General features: G+C 40.9%; 1 protein-coding gene across 4 annotated transcripts in view; it reads left to right on the top strand.

Moving 5' to 3' along the window:
• Positions 1-26,223, top strand: part of MAPK8 (mitogen-activated protein kinase 8) — a 45,935-nt gene extending 19,712 nt beyond the window's left edge. For 2 of the 4 annotated variants that reach the window (XM_075217261.1, XM_075217264.1), the window contains 10 exons: positions 73-202; positions 3,110-3,168; positions 4,657-4,795; positions 10,963-11,128; positions 13,992-14,063; positions 19,153-19,335; positions 22,135-22,259; positions 22,688-22,751; positions 23,701-23,778; positions 24,393-26,223. In XM_075217261.1, coding sequence (XP_075073362.1) covers positions 73-202; positions 3,110-3,168; positions 4,657-4,795; positions 10,963-11,128; positions 13,992-14,063; positions 19,153-19,335; positions 22,135-22,259; positions 22,688-22,751; positions 23,701-23,778; positions 24,393-24,535 — 1,159 coding nt within the window. In that variant the 3' untranslated portion in view covers positions 24,536-26,223. Of the gene's footprint in view, positions 1-72; positions 203-3,109; positions 3,169-4,656; positions 4,796-10,962; positions 11,129-11,840; positions 11,913-13,991; positions 14,064-19,152; positions 19,336-22,134; positions 22,260-22,687; positions 22,752-23,700; positions 23,779-24,387 lie in introns of all 4 variants that reach the window. The other 2 variants (XM_075217262.1, XM_075217263.1) reach the window with 2 other exon arrangements.
• Positions 26,224-27,300: the final 1,077 nt, after the last annotated feature.

Raw genomic sequence — 27,300 nt, forward strand, 5'->3', positions numbered from 1 at the left:
CAAATAGATGAGTAGAGACTGTTACTAATAATTTTTAGAAAATTTATGAAGTATTTTATGTGGTTCCCACAGTGCTGCTTATGATACAGTTCTAGAGAGACATGTTGCCATCAAAAAGCTGAGTCGACCCTTCCAGAATCAAACCCATGCCAAGAGGGCGTATCGGGAACTTGTACTCATGAAATGTGTCAATCACAAGAATGTAAGTCTTACAGTTTGCAACAAGCAATATGACCCAGCTTTAAATTGAGATATGACATCTATTTTTCATTATAATGTCTTTATTTGTATTTCCAGCCTCTGCATAATAACCCTTTTTTCTCTTTCATCTTATGGGGGACACTGTAACTGCTGGGTATGGAGTGCAGTGTAGATGCTTGGGCACTCCTCCTAAAACTCAAGCTCTGCCTGCTCTATTCCCAAATGGTTGCTAGAGACAGCCTTCTATTTTTAACCTTTAATTTTAGTTTTAATATTAAAATCACCAGGAGATCTCCTCTCTGATGTTGGAAACCGCTCGGTCACAGTGGCATTGAGGTGTTTTCTCCCAATGTGAGGGGTATCGCATCTCTGGGTGGGTTCCCCTTGCCATGGAAGCCTCACACACTCTTCCTATGCATAAGGAGGCAGATGGGTCTGTCCTTATGGTAGCCTCACTGTATGCTGGGCCCTGAGGGGAGGTGCCATTCTGCACAACACTTCCTCGGTGGGCTTCCCACACTAGCAAACCTGCCAGAAGAGACACTGCAGCTCCTTCTCTGCCCTCTTCTCTGCATAGTAGTAGTGGGTGAGTGTTGGTGATTTTCTTGATCGGTGTCTGTCTTGCAGATATACACCCACCCATGCGTTGTGCGCTGCAGCTGTTATTTCTTTCTCTTTCTTCCCGCATCCACACTATGGCTGTAAAGGGGAGCACTTCCAGGGTCTATCTTGAAAGAAAATTCTCACCTGTTCTACATGCCAAGCCAAATTGCGTTGTCTCCAGTCCAGGGTTCATGCTCCTAAAAGCAGCATGTGAGACAGAGGATTAGCTGTCGCACTCACCCTGTGAGGGCCCCACTGATGTTACAGAGCCATCCTGGGCAAAATCTTTTGCCCTGGCTACAGCAGAGCTCTTGTTGCTTGTCACAAGCTCTAGAGAGCCGAGCAGGGATCCTCCCTCATGAGCCATGGGGAATGACACTGCCCCCCCCTCGTACCTTCCCCCTGCAACTCTGTAATGGATACCTTTGGAGTGCTTTCCTACAGCACGTGAGGAGCTGATCTGAGCTCAAGGAATAGCTAGAGCAGTATAGGGTCTGGTGTAGGACTCCTCCTTTCAAAGGATGTTGTTTTCTGGACATCTGAAGAGTCTGCTTACAGCGGTGCTTCAGTCATGGGATTCATGCGACTCTGAGCTTTCATCTACGGTTTAAAGTGAGATGCCTGAAGATTCTGACCCTGAGGTTTTACCATGCCCTGACGAGGACTCCGGCAGGATGCATAGAGTGCAACAGAGAGCTCACAATAAAGCCTCCAGAGCCTTTTATGTGACCCTTGGACCAGTCCTAATGGCAGGTTTAATACAGATTGCCATCCCTTTGACCACTCCTTAGCGTGGACACTGAAATGGGGATCTCTACCTAAGGTAGATGGCTACCTTTCCACCATTCCTCTTACTGGTACCCCAAGGGATAGTGCAACTAGGAGGGTTGAGGCCCATCCTTAAGTAGATTTTTACAGTGGCGGGAGTTCTCCCTTAAACCCATCTCGGCTTCAGCTTGTGTCAACAAAGAGGTGCAGAGGGGAGGATCAGAGGGGGTTGGGTTTTTACTCAAACCTTTTCTTGGTACAGATGCCAGTCTTTCTGACCCATGCTCCACCTCAAATTCCGGAATGACCCGCTTCTGGCAGACAAGTTGAAAATGGATTGTCTTGAGTTCTACCATCAGCAGCGTGGAGCAGGGTTAGTTCATGAAGTTCATGGACATCAAGGATGCCTGCTTGCATATTCAAATCTGGTAGGGACACCATTGTTTCCTAAAACTTAGGAAACAGCGGTGTTTTCAGTCTGCCCATTAGTAGTCATGTGATTTCTCAGTGTACATATTTTGGAAAGTTGCTGTTGAGGTCTGCAGGTCATTTGAAGTGCCGGATATACTGGCAGTCTATTATACGGTCAGTGGATATTTTCATCTGGTCGCTGTTAGTCTTCGTGATTTTTTTGGTCGTTGGAATGTGTGTCGGAATTATCACTGACGTGAATTTATACCACACCTGGAATATTCTTATCAGTTTCCAATTTCAAGGGGGTACAGTTTGCATGGTTGCTCTCGAGCTTTCCAGAGCAAACTAGTTTTGAAATGAAACAAGTCTAGCCTTCAGCTGTCCAGTCACTGCTTCAGACTCCCTTCAAAGATGTACCAGTTGCTCTTTTGGTGGCTTTTGCGCAACAACCTCAATAGGGGTTGATCATCAGGGAGCCACCAAGAGGACCATAGTCATGATCCACCAGCAGGATCAAAACAATCCGGTTGAACAAAATGTTCCATTGCAGCTGTGTTTTTTCCAGAGGTAGGGAACCGAGAAGCAGACTTCATCAGCTACATGGCCTTCATGCCGGGGAATGACCCAGGGACTTTTCATCCGCTCCCTATGGTAGCAATGTTTCTGTTGGAGCTCAAAAAGGTAAAAAGAGAGGGCGTCTGGGTGATTCTGGTGGCTTCAGACTGTCCGAGAAGGTTGTGAGGCACAGACATTTTTGGCACGGCAGAGGGCCCCCTGTTACATCTCTTTCCTTGCTTAAGTCAGGGTCTCCAGGTCAAGAGTGCTGTTTTTTCACCCTCAGGACGAGGTCCGGTTTAAGGGTCTCTGTGTATGTTGGTAAATCCTGAAGTCCCTGGCAGGCAATGGGGTATAAGGAGGAGAAACTTGAGTTTTTTAGGTGGAAATTTCAGATGTCCAAGTTTTTACACTGCACTTTGTACCCAGCATTTCCAGTGTTTCCCATTGGACTCTGAGAAAAGGATTCAACGTAAGTATAAAAATCTGATTTTATTTTTCTAAAATATTTTTTAAAAAATATATTGTAACTACTATGTTTTTGTTTTTGTTTTCTCTATTCCCTCAGATAATTGGACTTCTAAATGTCTTTACACCACAGAAGTCTCTGGAAGAATTTCAAGACTTGTAAGTGTTTCAGATGATTTAGAATTTCTTTTACTTGTAAAGTTTTTATTTTTAATATACACTTAATGGCCACTTTATTAGGTACACCTTTCTAGTATTGCTTAGGAACCCCCTTTGCCCCCAGAGCTGCCTGAATACTTTGTGGCAGAGATTGTGGTCCGTCACGCAGTTTCTACAGATTTGTAGGCTGCTCATTCATGCTGCAAATTTCCCGTTCCACCACATCCCATAGGTGCTTTTTTTGGATGGAGATCGGGTGACTGTGAAGGTCATTGGAATACACGGAGCTCTTTGTGAGACCAGCTTGCAATGACTTATGCATTGTGGCATGGGGCATTATCCTGCTGGGAGTAGCCAGAAGATGGGTATACTGTCATCATAAATGGATTCACATCACCATCAGCAATACTCATGTAAGCTGTGGCATTTAAATTATGATATTTGTGTTATGGACCGAATGTGTGCCAAGAAAACTTTCACCAAAACATTACACAATTTCCAGCCTACACCGTTGACACAAGGCAGAATGGATCCCTGAATTTTATGTTTCTTTGACAAATTCTTTCCCTACCAAGTGCATTTCTCTGCAGAAATTGAGATTTGTCAGACCAGGTAATGTTTTTCCATCTTCGACTGTCCAGTTTTAGTGAGCCTGTTGCCACTGTAACCTCAGTTTCCTGTTCTTAGCTGACATGACATTAGCTCACTGTGGTTTGCTGCTGCTGTAGTCCATCCTCCTTTTAATGTTTGACTTTGCGTTCAGAGATGCTCTTCTGCATGCTACTGCTGTAAACACATGGATATTTAAGTTATTGTCCTCTTCCTGCGAGCTTGAACCAGCCTAGCCATTCTCCTTGAGCTTCTCTCATTATCAAGGTGTTTTCACCAACAGCTGCCAGTCACTGGGTGTTTTTTGTTTTGTGCTTCATTCACTGTTCTGTGTGAAAATCCCAGGAGATCAGCAATTACTGAGATACTGAAATCACACTGTCTGACTGTGGGATGAGTGTTGGTTACAAAGTCACTTAGATCACATTTCTATCAAATTCTGTGTTTGGTTTGAACAACTGAACCTCCTGACAGATGATTGGCTGGTTAGATCTTTACATTAACTAGCAAGTGTACCTAATAAAGTGGCACTAAGTGTATTTTGTCAATTTACTTTTTCCCATATTGCTTGACCAAATTGCTAACATTTGTTTGATACAGTCTTTGCTGGTAAATGTGCAATGTCTAGATAATAGAATAGTAGCAACAAAGTTATTTTAGTAGTAATTACAAACATGTATTTTGTCTAGTGAGAATGAAAGCAGTTTTAATACAATAATCTCTTGCTGACCCATAGCACTGATAGTTTTGGTTCTCTTCCCATATTTCAGTATAGTCATTTTTATTTTAATGTATTTTTTGTACAGATCTTTTGTTGATGACCAGCCATATCTTAATAGTTGTGGTGTGTTTCCAGTACACTGATATTTTCTCTTCCAGGTACATTGTGATGGAACTTATGGATGCCAACTTATGTCAAGTGATACAAATGGAACTGGATCATGAACGCATGTCTTACCTTCTTTACCAGATGCTCTGCGGCATTAAACACCTACATTCTGCAGGGATCATCCACCGAGTGAGTCAGACCCTTTTAATGTCTGCTGTTTAGTTCAATATATCCTCTCTCCTTCCATAAAATACGTCTGTGCCACCATATTCAACCTTCCAATCAGGCCTGACCATGCTAATAGACATCCGATCAAAATAGCTGCCGGCATGTCCCTGACCCTTGCTTGTAATGCTGCTTATTATTATTATTATTATTATTATTATCATCGTTTATTTGTAAGGCGCCACAAGGTTTCCGCAGCGCCATACATGGTACAAACAGTAGACTATACAGGGTAAGACAGTACAGAACAATAAACACAAAGTACCAGTACTTCAGAAACTCCAGGCAGGCAGATACAGTAGAGACGAAGCGGAAGAACCGGTATGGAGACAGGAGGGAAGATGGGCCCTGCTCATACGAGCTTACATCCTAAGGGAGGGTAAACAGAATCAGGTACATAAGGGAGCCAGTGAAGCAACGGGGAGAGAGAAAGGGGGCAGGGGAGAACCAGAAGAGGTGAGAGGTTAAGTGGATGGTTGGTAGGCCTTAAGGAACAGGTGAGTTTTAAGAGCCCGCTTGAAGGAACACAGATTGGGTGAGAGACGAATGGAGCGAGGGAGGTCGTTCCAGTGAAGGGGGGCAGCACGGGAGAAGTCTTGGATTCTAGAGTGGGAAGAGGTGATCAGAGTGGAGGAGAGGCGGCGATCATTGGCCGAGCGCAGGGAGCGGGCGGGAGTGTGAATGGAGAGCAGGTTAAAGATGTAAGGGGCAGTAGACTGAGAGATAGCCTTGTAAGTGGTGGTGGTGAGTTTGAAAAGGATTCTGTAGGGGAAGGGGAGCCAGTGTAAGGAAAGACAGAGAGGGGAGGCAGAGGAGGAGAGGCGTGAGAGGAAGATGAGTCTCGCAGCCGCATTGAGTATAGAGCGGAGGGGGGCAAGGCGGGAGCAGGGGAGGCCAATAAGGAGGAGGTTGCAGTAGTCGAGACGGGAGATGATGAGAGCATGGATGATAGTTTTGGTGGCATCTTGAGAGAGGAAGGGACGGATGCGGGGAATGTTACGGAGTTGGAAGCGACAGGCTTGGGCAAGGGATTGAATGTGGGGGGCAAAAGAGAGAGAGGAGTGACACCTCGGCAGCGGAGTTGGGTGACAGAGGAGATAGTGGAGTTGTTAACAACGATAGAGAGGTCATGGTGGGAAGGGAGCCTGGGTGGGGGAAAGACAATGAGTTCGGTTTTGGAGATGTTAATTTTAAGAAAGCGAGAGGACATCCAGGATGAGATGGCTAAGAGGCAGTCAGTTACACGAGAGAGGAGGGAGGAGGAAAGATCAGGAGAAGAGATGTAGAGTTGAATATCATCAGCATATAGGTGATACTGAAGACCGAAAGAGGAGATGAGAGCCCCAAGGGAGGAAGTATAGAGCGAAAAGAGTAAAGTGCCAAGAACAGAGCCCTGAGGGACTCCCAACAGGGAGAGGGGAGGGGGTGGAGGAAGAACCAGACGTGGATACGGAGAAGGAGCGATTAGCAAGGTGTGAGGTGAACCAGGCATGGACAGAGCCAGAGAGGCCGAGTGAGAGAAGAGTTTGCAGTAGGAGGGGGTGGTCCACGGTGTGGAAGGCCGCGGAGAGGTCAAGGAGGATGAGTATGGAGTAGTGACCCTTGGATTTGGCTGATAGGAGATCATCGGTAACTTTAGCCAGGGCTGTTTCAGTGGAGTGGAGGGGGCGGCATCCGGATTGGAGAGGGTCAAGGAGGGAGTTGTCAGAGAAGTGTCTGGTGAGGCGGCTGCAGACAATCCGCTCAAGTAATTTGGAGGCATATGGGAGATGAGAGATAGGGCGGTAGTTAGCAAGAGAGGTAGGGTCGAGATTGGGTTTCTTAAGGATAGGGGAGATAAGAGCGTGTTTGAATGAAGATGGGACAACGCCAGAGGAGAGTGGTAGGTTGAAGAGGTGTGCAAGGTAGGAGCAGGCAGTAGGAGAGAGAGAGCGAAGGAGGTGGGAGGGGATGGGATCAAGAGGACATGTAGAGGGTGGAGAGGAAAGAAGGGAGCGAACTTTTTCACCTGATGTGGGGATGAAGGAGGACCACAGCTGGTTGATGGCGGGAGGTGAAGCGGTTGGAGTGGGAGGAGGAGATGTTGCGTCTGATGGCTTCAATTTTGGAGGAGAAAAAGGAGGCGAAGTCAGACGCCGAGAGGGAAGGCGGGACAGTGGGAGGGGGGGGGGAGAGGAGGGAGTTGAATGTGGCAAAGAGGCGGCGGGGGTTGGAGGACTGAGAAGACATGAGCGACTTGAAGGATTGTTTAGCGAGGGGCAGAGCAGAAAGAGGAGAGGATGAATTTGAACTGAAGGAAGTCATCCAGGGAACAAGATTTCCTCCAGAGGCGTTCAGCTATGCGAGAGCACTTTTGGAGGGTGCGGGTGAGTTTGGAGTGCCAGGGTTGGGGAGTAAGGCGACACCGGCGGATAGAAGAGGCCGGGGCGACGGTGTCCAGGGCAGTAGTGAGGGATTGGTTGTAGAGAGAGGATGCCTGATCAGGGCAGGCCAGAGAGAGAAGGGGTGATAGGAGAGTATCCAGAGAGGAGTAGAAGGAGATGGGGTCGATGGCATCAAGGTTGCGCCTGGTGAGGGTGGCTATAGGTGGGGTGGGAGCAGGGGCGGAGGATAGAGTGAAGGAGAGGAGATGGTGGTCAGAGAGAGGGAAGGGAGAGTTGGAGAAGTCAGAGAGATCAGAGGTGAGAGAAGACAAGGTCGAGGGAAGCGACCAAGACAGTGGGTAGGGGAGGAGGTCCACTGAGTGAGGCCAAGGGAGGAGGAAAGAGTGAGCAGTTTGATGGTGGCAGGGTCAGAACAGTTGTCAACAGGGATGTTAAAGTCACCCAGTATAATGGAGGGCAGGTCAGAGGAAAGATAGTGGGGGAGCCAGACGGCGAAGTTGTCGAGAAAGAGAGGTAGGGCCAGGGGGACGGTAGATGACGGAGACACGGAGGTGGATGGGGGAGAAGAGCCGAATGGAGTGGACTTCAAAGGAGGAGAAGGAGAGGGAAGGTAGAGTGGGTATGACCCGAAAAGTGCAGTTAGGGATAGGAGGAGGCCCACTCCCCCACCTGGATGCTCGTCTGGTCTGGTCTGGTGGAGTGGGTGAAAGAGAGGCCCCCATAGGAGAGAACGGCAGGGGAGGCAGTATCAGAAGAAGTAAGCCAGGTTTCAGGCAAGAAGATTAAGAGAGTTAGAGATGAAGAGGTCGTGAATGGAGGACAGTTTGTTACGGACATACCTGGAGTTCCAGAGGGCACACGAAAAAGGGAGGGATGAAGAAGAGGAGATATGGATGAGATTGTCAGGGTTGATGGAGCGAGGGGGGGGGGTGAGAGATATGGGCCCTTGGCGATTGCTGGGGGAGAGGATGGGTATAGGAAAGGAGCGAGGCGGCATGATGAGAGACAGGGGAATAAGAGAACGGCCGGAGGAAGCGGGGAGGTGAGGGGGAGAAGTACAAAGAGGAGGGCAGCAGAAGGGAATCCGAAGTGGAACAGATCAAATTAGAAGCGGAGACAAAGCAGTGAAAGCAATGTGGACAATGTAAAAGGAGAAGAGCAGTGGCAGAGCAATAACAATGTGAAGTGGAGAGGAGGCTATTGGTGGAGTCTCCTATTTCAGCACTGTGTTGAAACCATGTAATGAGTAAAATTCTGCGTTCTCCTAATGCGAATGCTGTGCTTCCACAATGGGGCCGCCAAGAGAAGGGGGAGCTGCCTCTAGCCAGAATGCAACATGTTATCTGGAAAATACAGAAAATGTGAGACCGTTCTAGAGATTTACTGGATTTTATATCAAAACTAAAGAAACCTTTTAAATGATGATGCCAGTTTCACAAGCGCATTAGGAAGAGATGGGGATCATAGTGGAGCATTCGCAGGAGTCATCTGGATCCCTCTCAGCTAGTGCAAGTAAGCGTTAGACGCTGCCTTCCAAGTGTAACAAAATTGCAAAGCTTCAGCAAGTCAGGTTCTTGCAACTGCCGTAAGAGAGCAATACCCCCCTAGCCTCCTGTTATTTATTGGCAGAACTATCATGTAATAGAATGTGCATAGTGGTCTCCTTACTTGTTACCATCCATTGACAGGGCAGGACAAATCCTATTTGCCGTTGCAGTTAAAGATGTGACTAGAGCAAGGCAATTTTTCTTGCCCTATATTCTTGCCAGCTACCTCCTACTACCCATTAAATATGAACTGTCTTTGGCAGGCTGTTGACTTTTTTGTCTAGGAACTATTAAAAACGGGTTCCTAGATTTAACTCCCAGACAGTTTTCTATAACACTCTTATTGCAAGCAGTGATTAGTACAAACTGTACATTCAGTGGAAATTCCAGTGACTACATAGTTAGATCTGCATCATTCAACAGAAGTTCTGTCTGCAGTAATAGTTCATCGATATAGAACAATGCGCCTGGGAGGAGTAATGCCAGGTAACCGTTTTAATGTTTCTTGAATAAAGCCATGGAAGTTGAGGCTGAGTTCTGGTTTGCGATGTGTAGTGCTTCTGGTCCACAAGCTTATGGCTTTTGGGGGGAATTGTCATATGCCCCTTCATAATCAGTGCATCCAGAATCTGTCTGTAGTTGCATGGCTATTGAGGCCATGAGCCTGTATAAGGCTTTTAGTAGAGATTGAGTTATGCAAATAATGTCCCTACTGAAAAAGTTACACAAAATAAAGTGTCATAAGTTGAACTGTCCTTTTAAGGATCTCAAGGATGTTAGTGTAGTTGCCTAAATGCTTTGATAGCTCTTTGAACCTCGGCTACAAAGCACCTATTATTAACCCATTCACCCTTCTGTAGAGATGGTGAATTAGATTAGCTAAACTACTATCTTAGTATTGCAAAGTTAGTTATAGGAACTTTTTGAGTTTAGATTTAATCCTTTTATAACTATCTGTGGGATATTTGTTGTTTACACTTGAGTTTGGTAGACTTTGGTATTATTTAGCCCACATACAACACATGCCACTGGCACAGGCAATTTGCTGTTCAGATCTTTTATTTTCGCATTCCCCTTTTTCCCGTGCAATTTTGAAGAGTTAATAGAAAAACATTTATTACGCTTTCTGTACTCTTTTTAGGAGGGGGAATTCTTATTTTTATTTACAAAAACTGCAGCTGAGTCAACAATTAAGTGATCTGCAGGTGGGGGAAACTCCTGGGAAAGTGCAGGATTTCTCTTCATGCCTTTTTGATCTGTACTGAAGATTTTGTGACGGTTGAAGCAGCTGTACTGCTTAAATTTAGTACAGTCGAGTCCTTTTTCAGGTTAGCGGGCATGGGCAGAGAGACCTCCTGAGCCACTAAAGACAGATGGTAGGCTCTGGGAATCTCCACTTCCCCATAAGTGCAGGTTGATTTTAATAGAACTCCCTCTCCATAAATGAATATAAAAGAGGCTGGTGGGGCAAAACGGACAGTTGCAAAAGCATCTAGCTATTGTACAAGCTAGCACGGTATATTTACTAATCCTCCTAGCAGTGGGGACTGGCTGCTCAGTAGAAATTGTGGTATGTGCATTAAATAGGTTAAGCTGGACAAATGTGGGCCCATCCTGTTTAGCTTGACATGAGCGGCATTGTAAATGTCCAGGTTGGTTATCTATCTATTGCAGATGTATAGAACTTTTGCTGGGGGCTCCCTTACTGTCTTTATTATCTAATTAAGCATTTGCCATATTATTATAGGATATGGGAGACTTGCTTGGCTTTTATAGGAGCAAGCTCAAGTTTCGGGAACCTAATACACATGAATAGGTATTCTATTCTTACTTACTTCAGTTCCACAATTCCCACCTTTTGCAGACTGGAATGGTTTGCCTATCAGCATAACATTAAGAGTTGTTTTTTTTTTTTTTACTGTTTGTTTCAGCAATATAGTTTCTTCATCATTTTCTTGCTTGAATATTCATAAAAGGGAGCCTTAAATACTTGTAATATTCATGAATATTAATAAGTGTGAATAGCCCACATACTCTGTGTGCTCCAGAGTTGTGACATTCAGGAACTGTTACACTTCTGGTGTTTGTCATATTCTGCTGAACTGGATACTGTAACAGAAATGACAATGTACACAGCTATCTTTTGAATGATTTAGATGTACAAAGCATAATAATCCTCTCCTTTTTGTCTGTACTATAGGATTTAAAGCCAAGTAACATTGTAGTAAAATCTGACTGCACCCTTAAGATTCTCGACTTTGGCCTTGCCCGGACAGCAGGAACAAGTTTCATGATGACTCCTTACGTTGTCACACGTTACTACAGAGCTCCAGAAGTGATCTTAGGAATGGGATACAAAGAAAACGGTCAGTCCACCCCCCTCCCCTACCCCACTCCCTTTTGTGTTTTCATCCCTGGTCACATTTGTTCTTCCATGACAGAGTTCATACTTGTGAGCAGGCTGTTTCATCAGTGGAGGCATTTCTTTGAACTTGCAGTTACTAGTTCTCTTTAAAAAGTTACATATTTGTTTTATCATTGAATAAGGTCCTATTGTTTTTCACATTATTTCCTTCACTAAAAGATTGTTTGCAATAGCCCACTGATCTAGAAGCTTCCATACTTCTGCCATGTTATTCAAGGTATCCGAATAATTGGTCAAATGCCTGAAACTGCCATTGATGAGCCGTCAGCCAGCATTATTAACAGAGAGCCAATATATGGCAAAAGTGGCTGCAATGCATTAAATGGTACTGTATATAACACTCAGAGTTTAGGTGATATGAAACCTCCTGCAGGATGCCACACCTGAAACACAGCACTGATCTCTTCATTAACCCCCTGGTTATGTTGGCAACACATTGACCAGTACCAAAAAGGTTAATGTTCGGCTAACCACTCTGCATTGCCCTGGGCTCCTGTCTTTTTCATGCTGACCTCTCACCTTTTCCAGGTTCTGCTGCACTTGGCTGTTCACTTGTTTTCACTGACACCTCTTTCTCTCTTGCTTCTGCTTTTTTTTTTTTTCCCTTCTCCTTCCACCATCTATTTTCCCCCCTTGCGCTGTCACACTGATAGTGGACTTGTGGTCGGTGGGGTGCATTATGGGAGAAATGATATGCCACAAGATTCTCTTCCCGGGAAGGGACTGTATCCTTGCGCACTTAAAAATGGTTGATAGCTGGGAGAGCAAGTGAATAATTTACTGTGCGTGATCCAGTTGATCCATTCTTCAAATAAAAATGTACTAATATTTTCATAGGTTTGTTGCCTCCCGGGACCAAAGATTGATTTTAAGTGACAAGTAATTTTTTTAATTTGACACAATATTAATTTGAAAGCCAAATCCATCATTTAATGCTACCTCAGTGGCATATTTAAAAATGTAGTGGACCCCAAATATTACCATGCATTTGTTACTTTTTTTAAATTGAACCTTTGCCTTTGGTTTTGTAAATATAATCACTTAAAACAGCTTTTAATACATATACTGTATGTGCATATAGATTGTGTTTTTTTTGTTTTTAAAATCTATCATTGTCTTTAATATGTCATTGTGAAACATTGTGAGATCACATGTAGACAGAGAGATCACTGCACACTTTGATCTTTTGAGAGACAATGTATTTAATTACAAACTTTTTAACTTAGTACAAAGGGTGAAATCAACCTTTGTATTGTGAAAAGATTACTTTTTTTCTTTTTTTTTGGGGATCTTCAACAAAAAACTTTTTTTTTTTCTTCCCAGGTTCCATGCTCTGTGGTCTCTTATAAAGAGATTCGTATTTCTAATTGAGTAAAATTAAAATGTCACTTAAATAACAAAATAAAGCATGCTAAAGCGTAATTTTAGGTGCGCATTCATACCTCGACAGGAGATTAAATGTTAGTTCTCATTCTTTGTCCTTCGGAGTGTGAGGTGCTACAAGTATCTGACACTGAGTGGTCCCTTTTAGATGAGTAAGAGTACAAAACATCTGTGAGCTCAATGGATGTTTTAACAAAACAATAATTTGTGTTGCCTCATTGTCCTGCATGCTCTGAGGTTCACAATACGGTTGCCTTTCTCGCTGTTACAGCACCAACCAGCTAAAGCCAAAGGTAAACAGTATATCATAAGAGAACCTGATATGTGTTTATTATTTACATTTCATGAAGTAGTATAAGACACCAGATTCTTTTGGATTAGTTTTCCTTTTAACAGTTTAGTAATGTAGGTTTTAAAATATTTTGTGTACTTGTTACCTGTTACCACCACTAGCAGCATCACAATAATCATTTATCCTTCTAATTCATTATGTTAAGAGAACCAGTATCTTTAACGGTCTTCAACTCTGTAAAAGATAGAAGGGTCTGTTTCTGTTGAATCGTTTGGTATTCCTGAATACCACTGGCAATGGCCAAGGGCTATTGGCAAGAGTGAGAGGAGAGAATAATGTGTGCGTTTTTTTGTTAAGCGAATTGTTTTGCTGCATCAGAGAATGTTGTAATCACTTTAGAAACGGATTATCAGGTTTAAAAGCAAAACCACTGCCATAAAACTGCATGGAGCATCCATTGTTAGTTGACTGCATACTTCAGCCACGTTTGTTAAATGGCTATATTCCATATTATTTGCTATATTTTGTAACACTTATTAGATAGGAACATTAACTGTTGATCGTAGATGTATTCCATTTCATTTATATGCGCGAATAGAGATTACTTAACTATCATATTTGTCTTGTATGCTTTACATGACCATGAAATTGTATGTTAAAATATACAGTGGGTCCTTCCATCTATTAACCAAATCCAGTGAGCTTTTCTAGGTTACAGAATATTTTTCAGCCTTTTCTCACCGCCTCACAAGTTTACCTTTTTTATTTTTTTACTTTCTCTTGCAACCGCAGAGGATGAAGTAGAATTACATGAAATGTCCTTGTAAAGCCAGACATTCTTGTATAACCCTATGGTTGTGAAGGTGATGCATGTTCGTGAAGTGAAGAGATTTTGGCTGCCACTTTATTAGCACATTTCAGTAGTCCTACCAAAAAACAAAACAACATTTTTATAAATTATTAGAAGATGTCCGGTGACAGCAATTTAACACTGTTGATGTCTGCAGCCAAGTAACATAGCTTTCAATGTAAATTCTGCATTTTATTCGGTCACTCTCCCCCTTTCTCTCTCTATCTGGTAATACGTATAAGGCTGTTCTCTGTTAATTGCCTTACATTCTGTTTTCAGTTGACATTTGGTCAGTGGGTTGCATCTTGGGAGAGATGATCAAAGGTGGTGTGTTATTCCCTGGCTCAGACCGTATCCTTCCCATTGGTTCTTCCAAACCACTGTTCACCTCCCCAAACCTAGCAGATACTTCAATGTTCCAGTGAGGGCTTTACATTACACAAAGTTACTCTATAGGTTAAGGCTCCTTTTCTCCCATAAACACAAGCTATTATGATGTGATAGTAAGTAAAAGGAAAACAAAATGTGATGTTATGCATTGTAAAACTAGTGGCTTCATTGCTGTGTGTTTGTGCACTCCTTTGAAAAATATTAGTCATTTACTGTACGAGGTATAGAATTTGCTGAATAATTAACAGGCCCAGCATTTTGAAACTCATTTTGAAAAACACTGAGACTATATTTCTGGGCCACTAAAAACAACCTATAAGCTAACTTGGTTATTGTTAACCTTTTAATGGAAAAACAAATATAGTATCAAAATAAAAAGTATTTGTTTTACAATGCACTTATTGTAGCAATCATGCATTGCTATTAAGTTATTCTCTAATTTGACTGTATAGATTTTATTTGTGGATACACAAATTCTGCTCTGCATTGATTATGGGTAAACAAAAGCCAGCCTCTTACAATACTTCCATGTCCACTGATCTAAAAATAATGCAGGATGTTTTAATACTATCTGAACATGTTAATTGCTTGCATAGAAATTCTGGTGGTGCATATCAATGTATATTAAGTGGAGTAGAGGAGTATGGTGTTGCACAGAGAATCACTTCATATTTAGATACCTAGCATGTGTGGAATGGAAAATACAATGTTTCACAGCGAAAAAGTTAAATTCTGAGTGTGCAGACATGTGCCCACCGTATTCAGGCCCGTGCCCAGCTTCATACCTATACGTCTACTCCTATAAATATGCAATGTTAATGGCAGATAAAGCTGTCTTTTTTAAAGGCTAATTTTAAGGATAGACATTTATCACAAACCTGTTTTTAAATTCCTTTCACCATTGTTAGTTCAATTACATAACTACCACAAGCATAACAATATCTTAAACTCCAATTCTTTTGTTCCATCTATTGGCGCCATCTAGTGGAAGCTGACAAAACTGTCACTAAGCAAGCAGAATCTGAGAACTAGCCATGGTTAACGGAAACTCCTAAACAAAGGATAGAACTGAGCCAATACTTAAAACCATAACAGAAAATACAGAGTCAAGCAAGATATCCTGGAAACTATTTTACTGGCCAGGAGATAGTGAAAGAACAAAGCTTCAATAGAATGTCTTGATAAAATTACAAGGATGAGCCACATTTGGACAGGCGCTCTTTCCCTGTCCCGAGTAGTCGACACCCTATTAGTAAAGCTACATTTTCCCCTAGTAAAATATGCATTTTAATGCAAGTTAAGTACAAGCATATTTAAACAGATGTACACATAAGACTCATTGTACCAAATGAGACTACACGTTTGTGTTTTTACGTGAGGTTTAACTTGCAGTGCGTTTGTTTTGTAGCTTCTTTTGACAGCTGTCAACTCGGTTGAAAACTTACATTCATCTCAATGGGAAAGGACTGTAAATATAATAAGATGCCGTTAAGAAGATTGTAGAAGATTGTTTAAATTATCTCCCCATTTTGCAGCTCTGTAAAATGTTAGCTGTTTAAAAATTGAATATAATAATGCAGAGATAGAGATAAGTAGAGCATAGAATGACCTGATTATTCAATGACCCAATGTTTTGGGGAGGGTTAGAGGACCTGCTAATGTCTTCATGCCATAATTTTAATACCACATTACACTGACATTTTTTGTGTTTTACTTGAATAGCAGGTTATACTAATCCATCCAGAAAACTGTTGCTAGGCCAGTGTTTCTCAACTCCAGTCCTCAGGACCCCTAACAGTGCATGTTTTCCATATCTCCTTGCTGGAGCACAGGTGTATTCATTACTGACTGACACATTGTAACAGATCCACAGGTGGTATAATTATTTCCCTTGTCCCCTGGAAAGCATGCACTGTTAGGGGTCCTGAGGACTCTAGTTGAGAAACACTGTGCTAGGTTATAATGCAAAAGGTGTAGTCACATAATACCCCTGTATCCCAAATATTTTTGCACATTTTGGTTAGATTTTTATTATTATTATTATTATTTGCTTTGTTTGGACATTTATAAGGCTTACTGCGTAATGGTCATTTTAAGTGACAACCAGCCCCCACATGCACACTCACCTGCACCATCCCTTATGTGGAGGTCCTACCTGCCCTTCCTCAACTAATACACCACTATAGTCCACCCTAAATTAGTATCTCCAGTGACCGGAAATATACATTTTTATATTTAGAATAAAACTATTAAACAAGTTGGATAAAGATAGATCAACAGAAACGTAAGAGATACTCTTAAAACAAACATGCTGACCCTAAAATGTCACTGTGTACTTCTGCCAGAAGAAACCACAGTGTTAAGAGGCACCCAGAAACTGCCTGTTGGGTATAAATTGTATATTACACAATATGTACTACTTAAAAAATAAAATAAAATCTATTTATATAGTAGAGTTCTTTAGAGAGACATATTAAAATTAAAAGACATACATATATAATTGGGAAGAAAACCAGGTACTCTGACACATAATAATGGCGCTTCTGCTGGACACAGACTTTTATAATCAGATTGCTAACATAAATCCAATATTGGGAGTTATAACTTTTTTTTCCTGTCAGGTGAGATTTGATTAAGCATGCAGTAGTTCAGTATCAGGGGAACATTGTTAAGTGTAAAGGACAATACTGATCGATTCATGAAGATATTTTTCCAATTTGACAGTGTTTGGAGTGACAGCCTTTCAGTGTTGAAATGAAGAAAGCATGCCATGGATTGGTGGATTCATACATGGGGGCAGGGGCTTTTAGAATAGTTACCCAGATCCTTATCAGGACCTAGGGGACAGTTTATCATTAAAATATTGTCATTGCAACTTGGTGATACTCTGCTGCATCTGCGATATTGGCCTGTAGCAGTAAGGGTTAATTTACTGCTTAGCCGAGCCATTTTAAAAGAATGTCTAGCCGTTTACGCATGCTTTATTCAAAGCATAGGACTTGTTTCCCTGTGATGAATATATCCCATTGTTCTAAATATGTGGGAGAAGCTTCAGCGGTGTGATGTCAGCTGAACCCTGAGCAATGCATTTTTACCTCCATGGTTTATATATGGAAACTTGAGTTTTGTGATGTAGTGATTCTGCAATGTGTGAGCAAAGTACCCATGTACAGTTGTCGTATGTCATTATTAACGCACAAAAAACTAAAATATGTACGTTTTGCTCAAGGCCCTAGAATTGCATCAGATATATTATGCTCAAAAGATGTAGTATATCTATTCTAAAATGCTATGAAAAGAAACCTACTACCTGTCACCTAAAATAAGCTTTAACATAGTGAAATCAATACAAAAAAAAATGTAATGAAGGTGTGAAACTTCTAGTGATTTAAAGTAATGATGTGGTGTCCAGTGGAGGTACCATGACTATTGTGAGGGGTGGGCTTCTTTGAAGGTAGGAAACTCATTTAAGGGTCCTTACCTACTCTGCGTCAACATATGTGCCTTCACTAGTGTTTCTTACTCTGTAAAAACCTAGCAAAGAAGTTTGTGAATGAAACCTGTACCCACTAGCATTTGCACTTGTGGTCTGGAGTAATTGCATTGCAGTTTTCTCCATTTACTTGCTTTCACTGCAAGTGAACATATTGATGTAGTGTTGTCTGTTGACACCTGTGCAACTCCTCAAACGACCACACGTGCAAATGCTTGTTAACCACTGCTTTGTAATCATGATTGTGCTGGTGTTTTGACGCAATGCCAGTGAGTAGGGGTATTGAGAACAAATCCTTACTCTCTGATGCTTTATTTGCTATCACTTTTTATTTTTTTTTACACTAGTACTCCAGTAGCCCTGTACTGTACAGCTGTTGAACATATTAAAAGTGGTAGATTACAGTTTTAGAGTGCAGCAGTATAAATTGAATACTAAATCAGTTTTCTTTTTTCACAGTTGAACATTTTTTACAGAGAATTACTAAATCATACATTCATTAAGAAAAAAAAAGTTTGTTTGTTTTTTTTTTTTACTTCACTCTCAAAAGAAACTTTTGAGAGTGAAAGCCAGTGAATAAGATCAAATACATGCCTGTGTGTTCTTGCCACAAGAATAACAGCTGTCTATCCAATTTATACTACTTGCCTTTAAAAGATATCTAAACCTTTAAAAAGAAACAAGGTGATTTAATAAAGCTACTACTGGATGAACATATTTTATGCTAGGTTGTAGACAGATTAGTAGATGACTTTGAAAATGAAACAACATTTTTCAATTTTATAAATTAAACTAACCCTCTGGTTTGGTGTGTGCGTTTGTGTTAACATCCAGCACCCTTTAATCCAGACAAAGTAGATAATTTTTTTAGGCTGGCATTAACATCAAAATCTAAAAATTCTAATCCCATTATTAGCCACATCTTAGGGTTGTTTGTATAACATCTGCAAAAATATATGCAAAAGTTCCAGAAAGTTTTGTATATGAGAGATTCGTCAGGCTTGGGTAATGCTTGAAATGTATTTTTTCCTGTGCCACAGACTTGTCTAGGGCTTCAAGTGACCACTGTTATATTTCTGAGGTATTTGACTCCCTTTTTTATGTTGAACCGATTTTCTATTTTAGGTACAATAAACCTGTAATAACACACTCTGGCAACGCTGCTGTGTGAAGGAAGGGTAGCATGTTTGTTATTTTATTATGATATGCATTCTAGAGCTGATGGCAAACATGCAGCTGGACTGTCAGAAGAGAGAATGTACCGTAAGCTTAATGCTGTGTATATGTATGCAACATCTGCTTACTTACATATGTCTTCTAGTTCTGCATAAATGGATGTTTTTGCTTTGTTTAGAATTAGTCTGATTAGTTTATCATATTATAGTTTAGTAGTGGACTTTGTGTTGTAACCAGTACTGACATCTTGTAATATAGCTCATAATATACACATGGTTCAGTGCTGTTGGTGTATTGAGGCTGCACTTGCATGGGTTTGTTGATTTTAGTGGTTTTTGTGTTTGCCACTTGTTTCCAAGTTTTCTTGAGCTCCAACTTCAGATATTGATCAGTGGAACAAAGTCATTGAGCAGCTGGGAACCCCTTGTCCAGAATTCATGAAGAAGTTGCAGCCTACAGTGAGGACGTATGTGGAAAACAGACCTAAATATGCAGGCTACAGCTTTGAGAAACTGTTCCCAGATGTCCTGTTTCCTGCAGACTCTGAACACAACAAATTAAAAGGTGAGAGACATTTCTATGTTCTTTTTAGGCGATGGGAAAAGTGTGCAAAAGCATGAATGTATAAGGCAGGCATTTTAAACAGGAGCAATATAAATATGTGTGTTTCTTACTGAACTTATATGTACCTAAACAAAATGTGCCCTTTTTCTGTTCTAATCTGCCAAGTTGAAAAAGGGTTGTGACTTGCTAAGCTTACCCTTGGACATGACCTGCGTTATTGGTTTCCGGTCTCTTAAGTAGCAACAAGGCATTGTACAGATTGGTGGATTCACAGAAAAGAATAGCCAGTTATGTCACTGCAATCTGAAGAGGAGAGAACTTGTTGGTTTGTTTCTTGTTTTGCTTTTTTTTCTCTTCCCTGTGTGTGATAGAGGGATAAATACTTCAGCGCACTTTGTTCACCATTTCATAAACCACTTTGTGGAGTGCCCTATATATTCCTCAAAATGCAAACCAAAAAAGTAAAATTTAAGAAATGGCGCACTCCATAAAAAACCGTGTGTGTGTGGGGGGGGGGGGGTATTTTTATTTCAATGTTTTGGTCAGCAATGGAACATACAAAAACTGATTGTAAGTGCATAGCATTAGATATTCTATCTAGAGTGCTCTTATTTACTACCTTATTTTTGGGGGTGGGGGCCACAGAGGAATAGGGTTCACTGTTTTCCTGAGCTTTATAGCAGACTCTCCTATGCCCATCTTTTTTTTTTTTTTTTTAAATTCAGAAAAGGAATAGTATTGCAAATAAAAAAGGAATTGCAACTGTATATTTGACATCAGTAAAGATGTGAGTTCTGTTATTTAGAATCCAGGTAAGGGTTTTCTGTAATTTGAATCACCATACCTACAAGATACTAAATGAGCTTTAACAACCACACCTTTCTTTCCTCATACATGTGCCCATCACAGTGACTGTTTAAAGAAACACTAGGTGATTTTGTGTTACTCTCTAGGTAAAGGTCCCATACCTATAGTACATTTTTCAGGACTGTGTATAAAGCTGGGTACACACTACACTGTTTTCGTCCAATAATCGGCTCAAACAGCCGACATACGACCGCTCGTTCAAAAGTCGGGTCAGTGTGTGCAGTGACACAATGGTCGAAAGTCTGCCCAAATGGACAATTATCGCCTCATTTGGTTGGTCGTACCGTTTAATATTTTCGGTCCAATCTCGTTTCCGCTGTGTAGTGTGTATAAACTTCCGACCGATCCACAACAGTGAGTACGAAATTACAGTCATTGCTCACGACAACGTGGCTGTAAAAAGTCGCTAAAGGGGCGTCCGCTCTTCCCTTTATCGTCCTAAAGAAGGCTAGTGTGTATGCAGTTCATGGACCGAGTGATCGGATCATTGATCGCCTGTAAAATCGCTCTGCATAAAAAGTTGGTCGAAATTTCTGTAGTGTGTACCCAGCTTAAGGCAATTCTTGAGGACCATACACAAAACCACATATCTTTATAATCCTGCCTAGGATTGTGTCCTAATTTATTTCCAAAGATCCCAATACACAGGCAGGTCTGGCCCTTTTAGCTCAGCAGCTAGATGTATTGCCAGTTTGGTCACAATAGTGTGGTCAGATGGTCGAGCACACACGGATATGACATCATCTAGCCACCCCTTCAGACCATCCCCACTGTCATCTGATTAATGCATATTAGATGTTTAAGATCAGTTGACATGTTTTGCTTCCACATACTTTAATTTGTAGTCATTTAGGTATAAAAGGAAACCTAGTTGGATGTCAAAATTGCAATGTGTATGGATGCCTTAAAAAGTCTGTTGTATTTTTGGGAATGTGTACACTACCAGCTGCCATTCTTTAAACAGCAAAGGCATAAATGAGAAAGGAAAGGGGGCAATCTGTTTTCCATTTGTAAACTGTGATATTGAAATATGGACATTGACGCATACAGCGTCACCAAGTGAACAGAAGTTGTCCCAATTTGAAAAAGTGTCCTTTAACAACATACAATGTGTGTCCACAGTTGTCTACATTTCCATTTGCAACTAGTAAAGCTTGCCTCTTTCCACTTGGTGTGAAAGGAGAAAGTCGCACAATTCGGGGAGGTGGAAGCTTGATGGGGCTTTTTTCCACTTGCTAAATGGAGAGTTTTGTTTTTTTTATTATTATAAGCAATTTTTATTGGATTTTACAAAAGGAAATGAAAGACAAATACAAAGGAGACAGCAGGCATACATGGATGGTAAAAGTGTCAAATGGTAGAGCGGTAAGCAGGAATAAAAGAAAACAAACATGCAAGGCTCCAAATACTACAAACAATGTTATGCATAGGCAATAAGGCAATGGTGGGAAGTGAGGGGAGAAGGAGAAAAGAGGAGAGGAAAAGTCTCTTCACTATTGAGCATTGTAGGGAGAGTCCCATCTTAGTCTAGATGAATGTAGACTGCTTCACTTCTATCCCACAGTGCTTCAAAGCAGATTATTACTGTCAATGCTTTTTCACCATAGAACTGCAGAAATTAAGCTGTAAATAAAAATTAAGGGTATATGAACTACAAATGAATTAAGTTGAGCCGACATTTTGACCATTCAGTGTCACTATTTTATGAGGTTTTGTGAAAATGACAACTTTGGAGGTTATCGTTGACCTGTGTGGAAAGTCCTACTTTCCTTGTTTGGGAAACTTTCCCCCAATTAAATAAAACCACTTCAACTGTATAGCTTAGAATGTTTGGGCAGGAAGATCTTTACATCCTATTTTAATGTCCCTCCAATGCATAGCACACTGTGTAACATTGACACTTTGTGAATACATTGTTTTATCACTCATCAGCCAGCCAAGCCAGAGATCTGCTGTCCAAGATGTTAGTTATAGATGCTTCCAAAAGGATCTCTGTTGATGATGCTTTGCTACACCCTTACATCAACGTTTGGTACGACTCACTTGAGGCTGAAGCAGTAAGTGTTTTTCCTTTTCTTCTAAGGCCACAGAACTCATTTATGACTTCTGATTTCAAATTATGAATGCATTACCATATATATATATATATATATAAAAATTCATGTAGCCAAGGTAGACTTAGTTAGCAAAACTATATTCAGGATCAACTGTTTCTAACACTTTGGCATGCAGTATATTTTTTTAGCCCATAATACAAATGTTGTAAGATGTACTGAATACTAAAGAGAAGTGTTTTGGAAGTTACTCTGGAGTTCTGTGATTATTTCTAAGTGCTCAATGGATTACTTACAACATCTTGTAATCTACAGAAATGTGTTTTTATATTACTGTTGTAGACCATTAATTGACACGTAGTACATTCATTTTGCATGACAATTCTGTCTCTGTTTAGTGGTCCACATTGACTCTCACTTTTCATAAACAGCCTCCACCAAAGATCCCAGACAAACAGCTGGATGAGCGAGAACACACAATAGAGGAATGGAAAGGTAAAAAAAAGACTTAATTGTAGGAGACATACTGCATCAATCCCTAGCTTTGCAGGTCTGTAGTGTACAGGCAATAATCAATATGCTTAAAAGGATGTTATACTGAAATACTTATTTTAGCTACGACATATGATTGGTCGAGTTTTGCGGAGCAAAACAAGATTTAAAGACTGCTACGATTGTTTAATATATTTTTTCATCGGAGCATACTAGTATGCTGTCCTGCCATTATCCATGGTTATTTTGTCATTCTGAGTGCTATTCTGTAAGAATCAATGGCTGTGGTGTTTACACCACTAGAAAACAAACCATATTCCAACGCTTATTAATCTACGCAAGGTTTGCTTGTCTTGTATATCATCCGTTGCAGAAAATGAAGTGAAAATAAATGTTACTTGTAAAGAGAAAAGTACTCTATTTATAACATTGTTTCTCTGACCTTTCTTTAGAACATACTGTAGGAGGAAGGGGGGATTCAGTTAGCAATGTGTCTCCACTAACGAGCAGAGATTTCTTTACCATATTGGCTGGCAATGTGCACGGCCGGACATCTAAGCTAATTGAATTACCCCCCCCCCCCCCCCCCCCCCAAGAATGTATTTTGTAGCAGATTATGTTTTCACAGGTGCATTCTGCTGTAAAATGAATTGTCTCTTCACCAAAATGTCTGGGATTGTACCCTCAGTAACATAAAGCTGGAATGTTTTTTGCACTAGAATTGATGGACTGTCATGGCTTTTTCTTTTTAACTGCTGTATAGTACATTATCCATATACTGAACCATTCTCATTTAGGATAATTTGTCTCCGTTTTTCTTTTGGCATCACAAGAGGTACATGGCACAATGTCAAGTACAAAGAAGATAAACTGTTATTTAAACTCTGTAGGAAATAGGTTCAGGGCTGGAGAGCTTAGCGTGGATCTAATTTTGCTATCTTTTCTTTTGCAGAGCTAATATACAAGGAAGTTCTGGATTGGGAAGATAGAGCTAGGAATGGTGTGATCCGTGGCCAACCGGCCCCTTTAGGTTGGTTTCCTTTGCACAGAGATGGGGATTTGGGCATAGGGCAGCTTTGTAGGGAAGATTCCTCAATACTGTAAATAAAGAAAAAAATGTGTAATCAATTATTCAGCATGTTAATGGTAAATAGCACTCTTTTTGTAAAATGTATGTATGTCATATGTATGGTATATATATTATATAGTCAATTAGAGGTTATACAAATAGTGTAGGGGGGGAAAGAATCACCTCGTCCTTCAGATTCAGCTGGTGGAGTGATGGGAAGCATATTTTAGCAGCATGTCTGGTTTTAGTCATTAGAAAAATAAACATGCCCTGTGCTAAAATTCTACTTTTCTAAATTATGTAGGATAGAAAAAAAAATAAAACTCAGCTGAGTTTTCATTATTTTTTTTTATTTTATAAAAGATAAATCTTGAGTTTTACTTGGTGCTTATGTTGGCACCTTTGCTTGATTTTTTAAAGATGGAACTGACATGGTAACCTTAAGACATGCAGGGCAGTGTATGGTTGATGTCCAAGCTTGGGTGTTGTAGAATGTGGGAGCTGTTAACTGTGTCTTGAGGTTTGAGGGAACTTTTACTGCAGCTAACCTCCCTCTCTGCTTTCTCATAGCACAGGTGCAGCAGTGACTGATGGCTCCCAGCCTCAAACCTCCTCCTCATCGGCTGATGCTTCCTCCATGTCCACAGACCCAACGCTGCCCTCAGATACGGACAGCAGCCTTGAAACCTCCGCAGGGGCCCTGGGCTGCTGTCGATGATTCATTAGGGAAATATAAGGAAATATGGCAGGGAAGGGAGGAGGTGTAGAGGGACCTCTAGGGTAGCACAAGATGATGGCAAGAAGAAGCCACTTGTATTATTGTAGAGTAAATATTATTAACCCCTTAGTTACCAGAAACTTTCGATTGCACTGCAGTCGTGGGTAAGGGGGACAAGGTTTAAAGTTGACTGAGACACCTTTATGCGATGGAGAGGAATCACAAAATCCAATATACTCCTTGCCAGGACTAGGGGAAAAAGGTGTAGTTTCAATTTTATATTTTTATTTTATTTTTTTGTTTTGTGTGCTGTAATTTGAACACTTAAGTGCTGGAGGGTTTGAAAAGCTGCCATAAATATGTATTGTATTTTTATTTCCATTGCGTGAGGAGGGGAGGGGGGGCTTAGTGCTCCAACTTTTTGAGAAAAGGTCACTTTGGTCCTGATTGTCTTGAAATTTTTACTTTTCATTTGATTTTAATGTTTTCTGTTTCTTTGCTGGTGCTGCTCATGTTTTATTTCTTTTAGAATCTTACAGATCTGTTCTATAGTCTAATAATTTAAAGTTCGGTAGTTTTTTTTTTTTTGTTTTTTTGTTTTTTTTTATTGTAAGAATTTTATCCTCACTTGCATTCATGCCTCTAGTGCCAGTAAACAAATGGGAGGCACTGCTTCTGCCCACTTTTATTGTGTAACATTGCCTGTTCTATTAAGGTGGTGAATGAAATCTTGCAGAACCTGGAAAGCCATGGCATATTTTTTTCTGTCTGAGTTTTGTTTATGGCCCTTTTCCATGGGAGCGTTGGGTGTCGCATGTTCACAAAGCCGAAACCACCTTGAACTACACTTTCAAAATACAGATGTATAGATAATTAATTCTTATGACAAATGTTTCTTCCCATTAACGTCTAAATGTGCATTTAAGTACCACACAACGGTGACAGTGCTTTGAAGTGTGTATGTCAGGGCCACCCTTCTCTCCTCTCAATGCTTAAGTGTGGTTTACAGGCGGTTTGGCCACGTTGCATTCTCCGTGGCCAACGCTCCAATGAAAACGAATTCTAAACTGACAAACAATTCTGTGCTCGGACTAATACTTGACAAACACACCCCCTCAGGTGCTTAAGAGTCCTTCAGCATACTGCATTACAATCTGTCTTTGGATGGTGTGGCAGCATGGGGTTGATGATAGGCTAATCAAAAATAAAATCTTACTTTTATTCCTCTCAGGAACCTGAACAAATTGTTTGATGGAAGCAGCCATTTATGTGTGGAAATGCAGGTCTTGGATTTTTATTTTTATTTTTTTATTCAGGGTTGAGTACAAATATAACATTTGTGTTAAATGTGGATAGGTTAGTACAGTTGAGGGCTTGGTTGAACTGTGAGAATGAATGCACCCTCCCTGTTACACCTACATTATGCATAGCACACATTTTGCATTTCCCACTGCTGGCCTGCCATGAGGAACAATCTTAACCTTGTTAGAGTCCTTTTTCTCCGTCTAGATGCACCATATCACTGCTTGTGAATTCATCTTCTGTTTACGTTCGCAGTGCAGATCAATCATGCAGCCAAGTGTGTGCTACCCATGCTGATGACAGCTGTGGGAACCCACAGACACTAGAGCAGCACAGCCATTTTTATGATCACCGACTCATAATAAAAAGTTCAATGTTGGGGAAAATGTGTCAGTGTAATTTATTTATATGCAATATTTTATAACTTTGCATTTCCTGGACCATTCTTATTACGGTCTACTTCAAGAATTATTGTTTTTGTACATGCATTATAAAGGAAAAGGGTGACTAGCAGAACACGAATATAAAACCTTTCAGGTGTTTGCTGTTAGACGGGAGGGACCCCCTCTCCTCAACTTGTTCAACAAAGGCTTATTTTGCTGCATCTACATGATGTCATTTACTGTTGGTACATTTTGTTATGTAATAACATTTATCTTGCACTCTTTTAAATCAACACAGATATGTAACTTTACACGCATATGTATTTGTAATTTGTAAATGCATATTTTATCAAATACATGGAGATAAAATGCACAAGTAGCAAAAAAATAAGTGATTAAACGTCACTACACTACAATTGCCGTTTAGTGTTGTTTAGATGTATGTGTTGTGTGAGCCATCATAAAACGCATGTATCGTAGACTGTTCCCATACACATATGCTCTTTTGACATGAAGTAAGCACTAAAAATGACAAATTATTTCTGCTTCATTTTACCAGTCAAAATTTAAATTGTAAAGCTCAAAGGTGTAGCTATAGGCCCATGCCTTGGTGTGAAGACTGAGGTGGACCTACCTGAATGCTCTCCATTGCCCAGTTCATAATGCAGCCTCGGTCTGAGACTGTAATAAATACTAGACAATGCATTGCACAGATAAACACCCTCCTTTTACACATAGGCAGTCCACTGCCACCCCTATTCATTTGCACAAAGATATTAATCCCTCCCCTAACACTTATAGCATGACAGGAACCTTATCCTAGATCAGGCCTGTCCAACCTGTGGCCCTCCAGGTGTTGTGAAACTACAAGTTCCAGCATACCCTTCCAGCTATCAACTGGTTGTCTACTGGCAAAGCATGCTGGGGCTTGTAGTTTCACAACATCTGGAGGGCTGCAGGTTGGACAGGCCTGTCCTAGATAGTCTCCATCTGGTACTGTAATGACAGAGGTGATGGCACCTCTGCTGTCGGAGACCAATTTTGCAGTGATGGGGGTCACATTCGAGGTCCTTATGAGAA

The sequence above is a fragment of the Mixophyes fleayi genome, chromosome 6 (genome assembly GCF_038048845.1).
Source record: "Mixophyes fleayi isolate aMixFle1 chromosome 6, aMixFle1.hap1, whole genome shotgun sequence".
Taxonomy (NCBI): Eukaryota; Metazoa; Chordata; class Amphibia; order Anura; family Limnodynastidae; genus Mixophyes; species Mixophyes fleayi.